Source organism: Varanus komodoensis, unplaced genomic scaffold (assembly GCF_004798865.1).
Source record: "Varanus komodoensis strain SLA01 unplaced genomic scaffold, ASM479886v1 scaffold6_4, whole genome shotgun sequence".
Classification (NCBI taxonomy): domain Eukaryota; kingdom Metazoa; phylum Chordata; class Lepidosauria; order Squamata; family Varanidae; genus Varanus; species Varanus komodoensis.
In genome coordinates this window covers 16,589,442-16,605,781 of record NW_025336347.1, presented here as the reverse complement: position 1 = coordinate 16,605,781, position 16,340 = coordinate 16,589,442, and the positions used below count along the sequence as shown (strand labels likewise).

Here is a 16,340-nt window from a genome sequence, read left to right as displayed (position 1 = left end):
CTCCAGCTTCAAGGATAAAATAGCAATACGGCAGTGCGCTGCAGCTGACTGGTTTTATTGGTTCTCATAATTGTCTCTTATTAATTTGTACTCTGCATAATAAAGTAAGCACTCACCTTCACAGTCTGCCCAGCTTCAGGACCATCCTGTAGACAAGGAGGAAGGGATGGGAGGGGAGGGGAGGGGAGGGGAGGGGACGGGAGGGGAAAAAAATGAGGTTGAGCTCAGAGCAGCCGAGGAGGCTCTCCTGGGTATTCACAAATATCGCCCATTAATAATTTAAATCCAATTTCATTGCGCATTAATTTATAGCACTCTCGTGGGCATGATTTGGCGCCAAAGCATTTGGGAACAGACACCTTGCTATTTCGGGTCCAGAACAAATGGGAAATGGAAGGTTGACGAGGAAGAAATGCCGACACATTCTATTTCCCCAGACCTCACTGTTTCATATCGCAGATGTTCCCAATAACATTAGTGCTTTGATGGGAAAGATTGATGGGTACTATTTATAAGGCGAGGTAGTTATTGGCAGACACGCTATGGGACAGTGGCTTTAACCGTGCAACCTCAACAGAAAGTCTCAGGGGGCCAGCGGTCTTCCCAGTGACATCTCCAAAGCCATGTGGGGACAGCATTCTAGTTGGAGCGGGCAGGGAATTCTCCGGAGCACTAACATTTACTGTGAGGTTAAAACGTCAAGAGCAGGAGGAGAATGATGTAAGCTGCTCTGAGTTCTTTAAAAAAGGTGGGATATAAATCAAATAAAGAAAGAAAGCCCATTTAACTTTAAACTCAGGGCTAAATTGAAAACTATGGAAACTTGATGATGTGAGCCGCCCCGAGGCTTTGGCGAATGGGGCGGCATAAAAATGTTTTAATAAATAAATAAATAAATAAATAAATAAATGCCTTAATTACGTCTGAAGGCACATGGACTCCTGTATGTGTATTGTGTGTATTACCAGATCATGGTTATAGAAGGAGGCACACAGTTTCAGCCCTGGGCATCCCCTTTCATGCATTTCCTGAAAGCCTGAATGGAAGTGGCTTTGACTAATGCTGGTGGAGAAGCTGGAGAACGTAAGTGGTCCATCTAACAGCATTCTGTTCATATGGTGGACAACTAGCTGACCATTGGATCCTACAAGCAGTAAGGGCAACCACCCAAGAACACCCATGTGGGTGTTCATATGCTCACCACCTCTGCTTATACGGAGGGAGCAAAGAGCCATCAGGACTAGCAGCCATTGATAGTTTCCTCCTCCATGAATTTTAAAGCCAGCCAGACTGAGATGCAGTCATCACCTACAGGGCAACGGCCAATTAGTACTTGCAAGCAGGGATGGAAGATACATTCGCAATAGAGTCAAGTGACTTTGAGTTCTGTGACTCCAACCTGTGGATCCCACAGAAAATGAACTTTTCCAAGTTGTGCCATTTCTGCCAACTTGCAGACTAATTTTTTTAACTTCCCAGAATTGTACGCAAAGTTGACTATATGCAAAACTATGGGTGTCACTAGAAAATATGCTAATATATATGCCATTAAGTGCCCCCTCTACAGCATTTTATACATCTCTGATCTCTCTTAGGCTTCTCCTGTGTGCTGGTCTTTGCATGTGCATGCGCAATCTTAGGCTTTTGCACATGCATGCGCAATCTGCTCATCGATTGCACTCTAAGCTAAGAAGAATACACAGGATGTTACAGGCCAATGGAAGTGATATAAGTTTTTATATAAGTTATGTAATTACACCCGTTCCAAACAGGGTGGGAGGGGAACATGAATAGGTCGATGTGGGGGCAAGGTGGGGCCATCTCAGAAAGAGAGATGGGTTGGATTCACAACATTGTTGCTTTGTGGGCGGGCAGACCTACTTGACGCACATCAGTCACCATGACGGACAAAAGTTTCCAGGTGTACAAGAGTCAAAATAATGTTCAAGGTGTTGTTGTTGTTAGTCGCGAAGTCGTCTCCGACTCATTGCGAACCCATGGGCAACATTCCTCCAGGTGTTCAAGGTGTACAGGAGTTGAAATAACAATCAGAGATGGTTGAACTCTGTGAGATTTTCCTTAGGTTGATGTGGGATTTTTCTGGGAATTTCTTGCCTGAATCTGACATCTCAGAATGGATTGTCCCTGTCTCTCATCCCAAAGCCACCCTGAAAACAATCCCCCCTTCTTTTCCCTTCCTTTGTTCACAGGGGAGCGTGAGTGATGGAGTCGTAGTGATGCAACAGAAGAGGTAAAGGGAATCCTTCCTACTTTTTGGTTACATAGAAGCACAGCGAATCAGAAGGGCTCTCCCGGGGGCCATCTTAGTTTGACCCCTGGCTCCAGCTGGATCCACTCATGTAATACTGAACAACCTGTAACCTGTTTCACTCCCCTTTGTCACCTGGACTAACTGATGGATGATGGTGGCCCATGGAGACTGTAACTCTTTCAAGTGTCTGGGTGATGGAGCGGCAGGGCAAAACAGGGTAATCTAGATAGTCTGGGCTCAATAGATTTCTTGCCCTCTTCCATTCCACTGATCAGAAGCAGACTGAGGGTCCCCCCAGCCCTGGACTTCCACCACTAAGACAGACGACAGTTGGTGCATATCCGTTAACTGCTAATGAAATCTGCACAAATAGGCATCTGGAAACAAACCGTGTGGCGTGAGCATGATTTGTGGAAAATTGACCTATTCAAACAAATTGTAATCTGCATGAATCAGCCTATTCAGCAGAAATCACTCTAGTGCCATGTGGTTTCTGGCTGCTTCTTTGCACAAATTCATTAGCGGTTTAAAATTAGCATCTTGCCAATCACAGTTAGTCTTAGAAATGGAGGTTTGCAAGCTGGCTGTACTTGCACCACAGCAAATCAGTGTTGAGGCAGGACTAGTGAAGTGGAATCCAGGTGGCCAGATTATTATAATCCAGTGCCCCCCATTGGATTTTTATGTATTTCTAAGGAGAGAAGGGAGAAAACAGTGGAGGAAGAAGCCAGCAATGAAGGAAGAGATCAAAGAGTGAGGACAGGGACTAGTGGAAGCCAGAAATTCCACGCTGAGAAGAAATGAGCAGGAGAGGATATTTGGGCCCTGGAAAAATCACTTGTTGTTTTGAGTTTGGTTTTCTGGGCCCTTGAAATTCATTCCTGCACCCTGTTCAAAATAACTCCACTAGTTTTCAGGGCAATCATACTGCCCAGTGGGACACAGTACCATGTATGCCACGTACAAAATCAAGTGTGAATGCATCCTTCCAACTCCTCAAAGGCATCCCTGCAGTTTGCATTGAAATTTCCATCCATCTCATAGTGCTTGCCTAATTGTTTCCAAAGACACTGAATTAATTATTTCATTCCCCCTTCCCCCACACTAAGGGCAGCTACAATACTGACTTTCTGTTGACTTGTTGTGATAGTGAATCTCATCACACAGGAAACTGCAGATCATATGTACCATTCTGTTGTCCTGAGATCCATATTTTGTCAATGGATTATAGGACAAGGCAAAACGATTCTTCTGATGGTAAGGGATCCAGAGTAAATGCATTTACTAACCTGAACTGATATGGTGAGTGAAGTCCCACCAAAATGTTGCTCTACCACATTTCCAACCAGCTGTGTAGTACAGAATAAATCAGCCACTTCTTCAGGGCGCAGGTCACGGAAACGTTCCACAGGACGGAGAGGGCAAATGAGAACATCTGGTTTGGATAAAGTTAAGGCACAACTGCACGTTTGGGTAATCCATCATTTACTAGTTTGAGAAAGATATACAGCCTGTTGTTTGGCTGGATTTTGGATATTATTATTATTATTAGAACACTTCTATGCCGCCCCTTGCCGAAGCCTCGGGGCGGCTTACAACATAATAAAATACAATACAATACAAAAATAACAATATAAAATTAAAATTAATTATATATATATACACACACACACACACGATATAAAAGAAGTTATAAAAGAAAAGAAAATAAGTCGCCCTGGCCAGATAAATAAGTAAATATTGTTAACAATTAAAATGACATTTAAATAAAAAGGTCTTCACCTGGTGCCGAAAATCAAATAACGACAAATATCGGATAGCCCGATATTCCAGCAAGAATCATTAAAAGAGTTTGAAAGAAAGGAAATTAAAACAAACATTGCACCATGGAATAAAAATCACAAATTACGCTGGTCAGTTAGAATGTTTCTGTTATTGGATTTTCTCACCAAGAGTATCATACTGTGTCATCTTGAAACACTTAATTTTCCTCAAAATTCTCAACTCTATAACGTTTGCTAACAATTTTATAGCTGCATCTGCACTGCCATCGACAACTTCAATAAACTGAAGCTCAATCCAGACAAGACGGAGGTCCTGTTGGTTGGCGGATCGGGCTTCGGGGAGGGTGAATTGAACCTAGTCCTGAATGGGGTTGCACTCCCACTTAGGGACAAGATTCGCAGCTTGGGAGTGCTCCTCGAGCTTTCACTGGAAGCTCAGGTGACAGTGGTGGCTAGAAGCGCTGTCTTTCAGCTTCGGCTGATCCATCAGCTGCGCCCCTACCTGGAGTACGACTGCCTGGTGACAGTGACACACACGTTGATGACTTCCCGACTTGACTTCTGTAACGCGCTCTACGTGGGGCTGCCCTTGAAGACGGTCCGGATACTTCAATTGGTTCAAAATAGAGCTGCCAGGCTGCTGACAGGAACTGGGCATTATGTTCCCATGACTCCAGTCCTCCGTCAGCTTCACTGGCTTCCCACTGAAGTCCGGGCCCAATTCAAGGTGTTGGTGATGACCTAAAAAGCTCTTAACGGGGTCCTGGTTACCTGAAGGAGCGCTTACGTCCATATATGCCTGCCCGCCCCCTGAGATCTGCGGGAGAGGCCCTTCTCCAGGAACCCTCCGTGAAGGAAATTAGGAGGGTGAGTACTTGGAGGAGGGCTTTCTCTGCAGTGATGCCCAATCTATGGAATGCATTCCCCAGAGAGGTCCGCCTGGCGCCGTCGTTATTTGTTTTTCGGCGCCAGGCGAAGACCTTTTTATTCAAATGTTATTTTAATTGTTAATATTATTTATTCATTTTATTCTTTGGCCAGGGCGACTTAATTTATATTGTTAATTTATATTATTCTACAGAAGTTTATTTATGGTTGTGAGCCGCCCCAAGGCTTCGGCGAATGGGGCGGCATAGAAGTCTCCTAAATAAATAAATAAACAAACTTCACCCAAACAGTCCTGTACTCACACGTTGTGTGATCTTGATGGGAACTTGAAAGCCTGGCATACCTGGATGCTCAGCACCTATGGAAGGAAGAGGATCTATGCATGATTACTCAGAACATCTTAGACAAAGATTTGGTTTCGGAGTTCTCAATTTCATAAATGACAGTGAGCAAAGGAGAACATTTGGTCAGCAGATCTATGCAGAAGTTCCACTGAGTTCAACAGGACTAATTCCTAGGTCAAGATTTAGAATTTCAGCCCAGTGACAACCAGTATGGTGCAGTGATTAGTGTGGTGAATTGCGATCCAGGAGATCTGGGTTCTACTCTCCACTTGACCATGAAGCTTTCTGGATGACTTTGGGCTAGTCACTGACTCTCAGCCTAACCTACCTTGGGTTTATTACAGGAAAAATGGCAGAATTTAAATGTAAAATAATTAAATAAACTGAGCTGTAAAAATCAGCTTTGAACAGCTCTATCTGAAGTGGGCTAAAGTGTCCAAGACTTTGGCAACAGAAAGGCGGTTCAGAAAGCTCACCACATATACATAATTTATGTGTAAATATTAAATACGGCCAAATATATGAGCAGGATAAATTCATGTTTTGAAGCAGTGAATTAAAACTACATGGTAAGTAGTATGTAGGGATAGACAAATCTGTCAATTTCATTTTTCTTAGTTTCCCTTTGTTCTCTGTCAAGTTGCGTTCACCCAAAGTTGAGAACGTTTCTTTCCTTCAAAATGCTTCCATGAGAATTTATACTTATTTTCAAATGCAGTTTTGCCCAATGTACAAAATTTTGCAAGCATTGCTCCAAACAGAATGCATTTTAATACAAATTTTACTGATATATGCATGTTGTGTGCTATTTTCACCCTGTGGATTTGTGTATAGTTCTATTAACAGGAGAACTTAATTGAAAGAAATGTGAATTTTAACAGAAACCAAGCTTTGACTGTGACTTTCAAGCTTTGGGTTTGAAAGAGTAAAATTAGGCAAGTTCTTCTTAAAATATGACGCAAACAAACGTCTTCCCCTCCCTTGCATTACACAGTCTCCAGAGTCAGGGGTGAAATTTCAGCAGCTTAAAGCACGTTCTGCCGTACACTGGATTGTGGCCACTGATTTAATTGGCTTTGTTTATTGATGATACGTTTGGGTCATCCAAACAGAGTTTCTAAGTGGTGGTGATAATGATAACGATTTCCTATTGGAAGATTAAAAAATGAGGAACCATACTGAACAACTGGACATTTTGGATGAGGGATTCCAGGAACCGTGAGTTGAAATGCTGGAACGTGAGGAATGCTGGAAGTTGAGATGTCTCTGAGAAGGAGCTCCCTCCAAACTCTGCTGCCTGCTCAGCTCTTGTAAATCCAAGGCTGTGGCTTCCGTTACAGAGTCAACCCATCTCCTGTTTGGCTACACGTCTACTCAGATGCAAGTCCCACTGTGTTCCGTTGAGCTTCCTGCTAAGTCTGTGGGTTTAGGAGTGCAGCCTTAGTACTCACTTACCACAAGATGCATGTAAGATTGTGCTTTTAGTGGTTTAAAATGCCATCTATGGCCATCTATGCATATTTCCCATGGAACAGGATCCACTGGATACAGTAAGACATCTTAGTAAATTTTCTCAGGGTTTCTTATCCGGGATATATGGATGTACATTTGTTTAGCCTAAGAGGTATTAGAAAACAATAAGTTGATTTGCAGATGGGATTTCTTTTTAGCTTTTGTGCAGTTATTCCTCGGCCTGCAGCAAAAAGAGCTTCAGGGTTTAATAAAACTCCAGTCATTTCTTTGCTAGTATTTCCAGCATGCTGTAGAAAGTGCCTTCGTAATTTATGCCACTGGTTGAACCAGGAGCCAAAGGGAAAAGAGGAAAGTTGCAGTGCAGAGTTTCATACCAGGAATAAAGAAATAGGGAAACTAATTAATTTTGCTCATAAATAAGGGAAATTCATGTCAACACTAAAAAACCGGAAGCAGCACATTTGTTTAATCCAAGTTCATTTTTCAAAAGGAAAGATGGGAAGACTTTACCTCAGGGTGTCTAACACTTAAGTAGATAATTACCCTTCTTCTGCAGCAGCGCTTTATTGTTATGGGTCAGTGAACCATTTATAAATGAAGAATATATTTTCACTTACCTCTAGCAAAATTGTGTCTAACATTCAGTTTTTATTTCTTTCTTGCTTGCCTTCTTCAGTAAAAAGTCTTTCAGATTTCCACAACCCTGCTCTCCTTAGATCTAAATTCTTCTTGCCTTTATGCACCATATGGAATTAGAGTCTCGGCTAGGGATGGGATTAATTTTTACCAATTTCAAATTTTATATTGTACTGGGAGTCTTTAATGAAATACAAATAAGATACTGATATGAATATAGATTATGTGAGTGAGAGGGCATTTCACTTGTTTCTTATAAACGGACAAAATCAGCAACATTGCCAATCTTGCCATTACTGTGATTGTGTGGGAAAGGATTATATGCATCCCCGCTACTCAAAACAAATGCCTGGATTCAGAATTCTTTAATTCAATATATATAACTTTTACCCAAGACTCTGGTTGGTGGCATTCACAGTTCTAGTAAAAAGTGCATAGGATTGCACTTTAAATAATTTTTTCTCTCACAGTGCCCCTTTCTAAATTTATTTTGTTTTAGTTCAGGTTTTGGCTTGAGAACTGGATTGGAATGTTTGGGAAATACCAAAGTCAGAAGCAAAGGAAGCTTCTTCTGGGAGGTTTAGAGCAATTTCTTTGTATCAGAACTCACAGATTCCTGAAGTATCTGGGATAACAAGGCCTGTGAAACTGGTGTAGCAGCAATTTCTTCATTCTTAGCATATTCATGTTGATGTATTTAAATTAGAGCACAAGACCGTGCATGGTTAGACTGAAATGTTCATGCTGGCTGGAACATGCTGGGCACTGTTCTGCTTAAACAGGCAAGGGTTGCATCTTTACTGCACCTTTAAATGTCCCAGTAACCAAAGCTCTCTGGACGGTATCAGGGGAGGAGGGCATCTGATTTCAGAAAAACGCTCAGGCAGAAAAACTCAGAGCAGGCAGGGTCGCAGGAGAGGAGACAGGTGGGCAAAAACCTGGCCAATCCAGGCAGGTCATCTGCAGTAGAGATCTTCATGGGCCCTGTCCCTTTCTTCAGCAAATGCCCCCGGAGGGGCCGGTGGCCGCCTGACGGAAGAGTCCAGGCTTCGGTCTTAGTGGGGCAGCTCTTAGGACTGCCGCTGCTTCCCAGCATGCTCACAGGGTGGGAAAAGTGAGCGAGGCCCCTCAGGACTACGGCTGAATATGCATGAGCAAAACGTTGCATGAGCAAAACTGCAAAACGTTGCAGTTCAGTGTGGTTGTCCTCGGCCCAAAAGAGAAGTTGTAAAGTCACAACTCACAAGTAAGAACGAATGACATTGGGAAAAAGAAATGTATTTAGTTTATTTGAGTTTAATTTGTAGCTCACCGCGCATTGCCACCACCTGTGGGTGCCCATTTGCTATTGTATAGCAGTTGCTAGTATCTGTGGTTTCAGGCATCGTCTGTGGGGGCTTGGAACTGATCCGCATGGGGGGGGGGGGGGGGGCTCCTGCTGAAGTTTCCATTGTGCTAAGCTTGCCCCTTCTTATACAGAAGGATAATCAGACTTTAGGTTAACCAGGTTTGAAAAGATTAAAGTGACAGGATGGGGACAGGCTGGAGAGGAGGCAAGAATTCCCATGAAAACTAGATCGGACAAATAAGATTGCTAAAGATTTCTGGAAAGCAGTGCAAAACAGTGAAAAAAAAACTGGGCTTGCTTTGAAAAGGAAAAGAAGCGAGGGAAGATAGGGGAAGAACATTCTACTTTGAGTCACAACTCTGATCACCAAAATGAGGCTACAGTGGAGTTCTTCTAAACACACACAATGCTGTGAGCTCATCTGCCCATTGCCTCTCAAATACTAAAAACAAGTAGGCAAAAAGTGGATCGTACAGAGAGGCCTAAAACAACACACATGGAAATGGTTTCCAAAGTCGGCACAGTGTCCATGCTCCTTTCATGAGCATCCATCCACCTTCCAAAGGTCCCAAGGAAGCACGCCAAGGAAGTTCTCAGTTGTTGGGTAGTGGACAGATTTGATTCTAGTTCCATTATAGAATGAGACTCACGCGACCTGGGCTCCAGTCCCCACTCAGCCATGCAGCCAACTGGGTGACTTTGGCCAGCCACAGACTCTCAGCCCAACCTACCTCACTGGGTTGTTGCAGCCATAAGATTCAGAGCAGAAGGAAAATGACTGAAGCCGCTCAGAATTCTTTGTGAGAAAAAAGGTGGGATATACATCTATTAAATAAATAAATGACTGGAGAATAACCACAGTAGAAAGGACCTGTGGCAGCCCCAGAAGCCATCCCTGCAACTGTGATAGGGCAGGATTAATTAGACCTGAGCCAGCCCTTACGAATGATTATGCAGTTTATGAGAAGGTTCTCCTTATGCAAATACCACAACATCTTTTAATAAACATTCCATTGACCAATTCTTCCAATATTCAAAACGCTTCTCCTTAGTTTGCTCCTGAAGCTTCTATCCAAGACTTTTTGCCCAGCTATTCAAAGGCAAGGTGAAGAAACGGACTCTGCTTTTGTTCTAGGAAGCTTTTACTTATCCAAAGCCATTTCTGTATTTTTTCTTCCTAGAGTAGATGAGCCCAGTTACTTCCCCCTAGTTCTTACAGCCCATCTATCCACATAGGCCCACTTTTTCAAATTACATATTTTGAAGGGTGACCCCTTGGGAAGCTGAGGAAGACAAACTCCCATCCTGCTTGCCCATATTTCAGACAGCAGGTTGATTTTTGTGGAAGCATCTCTACTTCTGAAGCGTCTCTGTCTCTGTCTCTCTCTCCCTGAAATCCCAGCAATGAATACTCTGAAGAACAGCTGCTTTTGAATTCATGCCTTTTAATCAGGGTCAGTAGTCATACTCGTACACACGTTCTTGATCATCACATTGCATTTCTATCCTGCCCTTTTTCCTCTTGGGGGGAATCCAAGGAGATGTACAGAGTTCCATTTTATCCTCAGAACAACAACCCTGTGAGGTTGGTTGGGTTGAGAGTCTGTGATTGGCCCAAAGTCACCCAGTGAGCTTTAATGTTGATATTTATCTGGCTGTATGTGTTTCTATGTATACCTGGCCTCTCTTCCATGAACCCTAACTCAGCATACCTCCTGTGGGTTCCAAGCCTCTTATTGGCAGACATTCCTGAGAATCTTTTCTCACTCTTCAGAACTTGGTCCCAGTTCACTGTCACCATCTCATTCAGGTGCCATTGCATTCTGCTAAACAGGTGTGGCAAGGGAGCCCCATTCATTGTGGGGTGCAGAAAGAGAAGTGTTCAAGTGCCACAGGATCAGAATGAAGAGCGCCTGCCATTTAACTGGGTCACAATTTATTTTACGTGTTCCACAGCTTGAGAAACTGCCTGCAGCCGAGAGTCAATTTGGTCTCATGCTAGGATGGGACTGAGGAGACCTTGGTTCGAATCCCCCCAGTCATGAGACTCACTGGGTGACTTTAGGCTAGTCTCCAACTCTCAGTCCAACCTACCTCACAGGGTTATTGTCAGGTAAAATGGAGGAGGATAATGTTCCATTTCCTTGTACTCCTTGGAGGAAAGGCAGGATTCCTCAATGGATAGAGGAGATGCTGTGTATTCCCTGTTCCCATTCCATTTTTAGGCTACAAGTCTCTGCTCACTCATCCAGGCATATTACCTATTGATTTGAATGGGGCTCCCATTCTGCATCCAAGCTGACTTGCAGTGGCTTGTACATGTAGTTATTCTGATTAAAGCTTTTCCTCTCCTCAGCATTCAAACCTTAAAGTCATATTTCTTCGATATTCTTCAAAGAGCAGAAGCCCAGCTCTCCTGTCCATTTATGCTGCATGTTATCTGCAGTGCATTCCTTCGCGTTTTTAGAGGGAAGGGAGTGAAACTGTTGCTGTTTTAAATAGGATCATTCGAAAAGAGAGAAAAGGACGGCTTCAAAAGGGAAAACTCAAATGCTTTATAGGGAGTGACATCCTGACAGCAGAGAGAAGAATTCCCTTTCATGGGGACCAGTGAAGTAGCTGATTCTTAGCAGAGCAAATCACTTGATGTGTATAAAGCATAAGAAGAGGCAGGATAAGACAACAGGGTTGATCTTTGCCAGGCAAACCAAGAAAGCTACCTTGCTGCTTTCTGATGCCTGAAGCTCTTTCAGGTATACGGTGTTAGCCCCTCTCCATCTGAATTCACACACTGTGAAGAAATTGCAACGGCAGCCAGACCCAGCTCAGCAAATTCTCCTTCCCTGTCAGGAAACCCATCAATGCTAGTGACGGAGAAGAGGGCCTGAAAGAGAACCCTTTCAAACAGGGTGGATTTGGGAGCAGGTCTGAGGGGTCCTGGGAGAGCTTCTTACACTTAGCTGGTGCCTCTTTCCCAAGAAAATGGAAGTGGCATGAACAGTGACAGTCGTGCAGCCAGGTGTCCCCAGTGATCCTGCACGACTTGGCATTTTAGGGGCAAAAGCTGCAGAAAAGTCCAGATTCAAGATGTGTGACCAGGGGCAAGGAGGAAAGAGGCTGCTTCTCTTGTCAGAGCGTAATGAGCTGCCAAGATGCCCCTGATGTGGCAGCTGAGCCGAGCCGAGCCTTCTGGTGAGTGGCGTAACTTGAGACTTTAAATGCCCCTGTTTAGGAAGGGAAGGCGCTGTTTGCTTTCTTCACAGGGCAAATGCTAGGAGAGAAAACGAGCATTTATTTTGCCATACCATTACCATGTAAAGGAAGGGAAAGCCGTGTCCTTTCCCTTCTACCCTGCCATCCTCTCCAGAGATATTTGAAGTCTGACAGGCAGCTCAGCTGAGCGATTGTCACGCCTCGACTTTGCCTGTTCTTCAAGTCATATTTCTTTGTAAAAAGGCAAAGCGAAGCGAAGACAGATGGGCCAAGTACCCCGCGTCCTCCACTCCTACCACGACTCCCAGCACTGTCATTGGAAGAAAAATGCCGTGCATGGCTGCAATTCGATCCAACGGGGGATAAGCAAGTGCGGGTCTGATCTCCATGGGGGCAACTGATTGAAAGAAAATTCATTTTGCAGCAGGAGCCGCATCATCCTGGGGATAATTAGTTTACAGAACTGATTTGGGTGGCCTGGAGGGGGTGCCGATTAATGTAAGCATTTTAGGGGACGATTCGGCTAGGAAATCAACGGGTTTGCCTTCTGTGGAAACCAGCGTGGGTGAAACACATGTAAGGCGGCATCCTCTTTTGGCCCTTTCTTGGCAATGCACACCTGGCCTCCTGAGATGACAGCCACATCTCCTGCAGGGGCTCTGCTGAGCCTGCCGGTCACCCTGCCGTGGCACCCCTCCAGCTGCTCTCCCGGGCTGAGCAGGGTTTTCCGGCTCACAAACCGAGGAAAGGGCTGAGCTGAGCGGCTGCTGCAGCCTCCACCACGCCTGGTACCCCAGGATGCCTCTGGCGCCCCAACACTGAGCCCAGGGGCACTGCGGGGTTCATGAGGATGGCTGCAGCTGCTCTTCTCCATTTTGATTTGGCCCGCAATGGGATATGAATGGGCTTTTTTAAAGAAGAAAGCACTTTTCAGAGGCAACACTCACGGTCCCTCTTGCCCTGACAGGCCTTGGGGGAGGGGGGATTTGCCTGCCCAGCAACTGATGTGCATCTTCAGCCTTTTTCCCCACCTTAACCCACTGATTTCCATCCTCAATGAAATGCATCAGAGTAAAATATTTAAATAATTTTTAAAATCAGCAGAGGCAAAATTCGCCATTTGGCAAAAGTCCTGCCCTGTGTAGCAAGGAAATTGCTGCCCCAATAATTTTTGGAAGGGGGCTACTTTCCTCTCCCCACCACTGATTTCCAGTCCGCTGCCTTTTGAAATCCTCATTTTCAAAGTGCTTTCCCCCTCTTTCTTGGAAGGATCTGCCTACTTGGGCCAGCGGGGAGAACTGAAAGTAGGTATTCTGCAGGTTGAAGTCTCAGATGCGACCAGGTGCCCCAGTTTGCACCTTAAAAGACTCATTCCTGCTTGGAAGAGGCTGAGCGGGGCTTTGACAGCGGCCTCAAACTGCACTTTGCAGCCCTGCCCTGCTCCCAGGCCATGTCCCAGCTGCCTCGACAAATTCAGCCAGCCATGCAAGCTGGGACTTAAACAGAAAGCTCTTTGCTTCTGTGCTACTTTCAGAATGAGCTTCCTCTCCCTCCACCGTCATCAGCAGTTTCCTTTTCTGCACCTGTTCAGTGCAAACACATGGTCGAAAGTCAAGCCTAGTTAATCTGAATAGAAATAAATAGGAAAAGAGCACGCTGCAAGAATTTTTAAAGATGGATTCATTTGGATTAAGGTTAATTTTAATTAGGAAATCTGAATTAAATATGAATGGAACTCTTTTGTGCATGAGTGTGCATGAGGGAGTCCTGATTAACAGAATGCCCAGTCCTAGCAGCAGCAGCCACAGCTTTGGCTTTGTTTGTTTGTTTAAATACTGAAGAAAAAGAGAAAAGCCAGAACGGAAAGCTCCCTCGTGTCCCCCTGCAATCATTTTACCTGTCTCCTTCCATTCATTTGAGGCAGGCCTCAAATTCTTGCCCTGCTGGCTTCAAGCAAAATCAGAATAGCGCTACCATCCACCTTAGTGTTTCCAAGCATGCTGTGTCGACGGGAGGAAAGACCCAATAGAAGGGATGGGCTACTTGCAGGTGTTCTTGCGGTCTGTGTCTTCGGTGGCTCGACCAGCCCTGCCTGGGATGGGACGGGGAGAGCAGCCATTGTCCATGGCATTCACGCAAGGAGCTGCCTCAGTTCGTGGGCCAAGCGAGTCTTCCACATCTGCTCTGTGCCAAATCAGAGCAGGGCTCTCTCCAGCCCAGCATCCTGTCCACACCGGGACCACCCAGCTACCCAGAAAGGAACCCCTCTAGACACACGTGCACCGGCTCCCTCCTGCTGGTGCTCCCAGCTGCTCGCGTACAGAGCATCCGGCCTCTGAGGCTGCAGGCCTCGTGTGGCCGTTCGGGAGCCTGCCTTGAGTTCCACGCATTAAACTCCCTGGGGAAGAGGAAAAGGAAGACCAAACATGAGATGGCCCGACTCCATAAAGGGAGCCACAGGAGCTGGACGGAGCAGGCTCAGCGAGAACAGTTCGGGGCCTTTCATCCATAGGGTCACCATAAGTCAGGGGCACGCGACACCACAAACGCCGAAACGGAAAAGGGGGCTGCGACTCCCTGCGACTCCCAGCAGAGCCGGCTGGGCTATGCTGAGAGCTGCAGGCCTGTCGCCTGTGTAAACCTGCATGGTCTGCACCCTAAACAAGGTGCCAAGTGGTGCCCTCTTGCTGCAAACGGCACCCATCTCTCGCTGCCCTTGCCCTGCCCTTGCTTATGCTCGTTCTGGGAAGCACGGCCATATTGGAAGAGGCCTCTCCTCTTTTTTATGCGCGGGGCATGTTTGCCTTAAAAAGAATATCTGCTGATTCGCATGTCGGCTTGTGATCATCTTCCCCACTGAATCACAATACCTATAGCAGAATGGCTCTCGGCAAGAGACCTCCGCCGAGATTACGGCAGCGCTCAGCCTGAAGGCCTCACCGTCTCCTTCATATTGTGTCTGAATGGTAGGATACATACGCCACTGCATGCAGAAAGAGGCTGCACAACCTGGCACAATGTCACAACCTGGCACAATGTAAACCTTTTCCCCAAGGAAAGCGGTGTGCAAGAGGGCTTTCTGTAGGTGAGGCATTTTCAATGACAGCTGCTTCTTTTTTTGCCTTCCCAAATCAACTGACAGGCAAGGACATTTGAATAGATCGTGTATTTCTGCACAGGGTCACATTTATACACATTTGTTCATCAAACTATTCCATCCTTCCAGATTAATCTGTTGTTGTTCCTTTTTAAAAAAATGCACATAAATATCACAATTAAATGCATTTCTTGATGCAAAACATTAATCTCTAAATGTATTTTCTGTCAAAATATGCATTTTAGATGTAGTTTATCTTTAAAAATATTATCTGAACATTTGCATTCCAAATGTATTTTAATGTTTCTTTGTGCCTGGGAAGGCACTGCAAATTGGGACCAATGCTTCTCAGTTTATTAATAAAAGATTTGGAATTCAGAATAGGAAATTAAGTGGCTCAGTTTGCAGACGACATCAAATTATTTAGGGTGGTTAAAACAAAAAGGGATTGTGAAGAGTGTCTAAGATTTTTCTAGACTGCGGGAATGGACATCAAAATGGTAAATGCAGTTCAGTCTAAGCAAACATAAAGTGATGCACAGGGAGAAGGGGAATCCCGACTCCAGCTATAAGCCGATGGGATCTGGACTGGCAGAGACTGGCCCAGAAAGAACTCTTGGAGCTGTGGTGGACAGCTCAACAAAGCCATCAACTCAGTGTGTGGCTGCTGTGAAAGCAGCAAACTCCATGTTAGGTCAAATCAGGAAAAGAAGTAAAAACAAAACTGCCAATATTATTCTTCCTGTATCCAAAGTATTATGCAATTGCACTTAGAATACTATGTACAGTTCTGGTTACTACACGTAAAAATGGATATTGCATATTTCCCCTATGAAGAAGGATTACAACAGCTGGGGTTATTTTGTTTAGGAAATTAAAAAGGCATGTAAGTGGAGACGTGATAGAGCTGTACAAAATGTTGTGCAGGAAGTGAACAGGGAGATACTTTCCTCTGTCCCTCATAAAACTAGAACTCACAGTCACCCCATGAAGCTGATGGGTTGGAGATAGAGGACAGATAAAATGAAGGTATAATTGGAACTTACTTTTACAAGGTGTAGCAGTCCCCCAATCTGGAGGGCTTTAGAAGGGGATTGGTCAAATTCCTGGCTACTAGACCTGCCAGTCAGAGTCAGGATGCCTATGTAGACCAGTTTCTGGGGAACATGGGTGGGAGGGCACTCTTGCAGTCATGTTTATTATTTTATTTATTTATTAAAACATTTTTATGCCGCCCCATTCGCTGAATGTTCTGCTTTTGGGTTTCCAAGGGCAGCTGGTTGGA

At 44.8% G+C, this 16,340-nt stretch overlaps 1 protein-coding gene across 2 annotated transcripts in view; it reads right to left on the bottom strand.

Annotated features, from left to right (window-relative positions):
• FHIT (fragile histidine triad diadenosine triphosphatase) overlaps nucleotides 1-16,340 on the bottom strand; it is a 797,037-nt gene that overhangs the window by 226,619 nt on the left and 554,078 nt on the right. For both annotated transcript variants that reach the window (XM_044451960.1, XM_044451959.1), the window contains exons 3-4: nucleotides 3,562-3,707; nucleotides 117-146 (exon numbers count right to left, since the gene is read on the bottom strand). In XM_044451960.1, coding sequence (XP_044307895.1) covers nucleotides 117-146; nucleotides 3,562-3,707 — 176 coding nt within the window. The remainder of the gene's footprint in view (nucleotides 1-116; nucleotides 147-3,561; nucleotides 3,708-16,340) is intronic.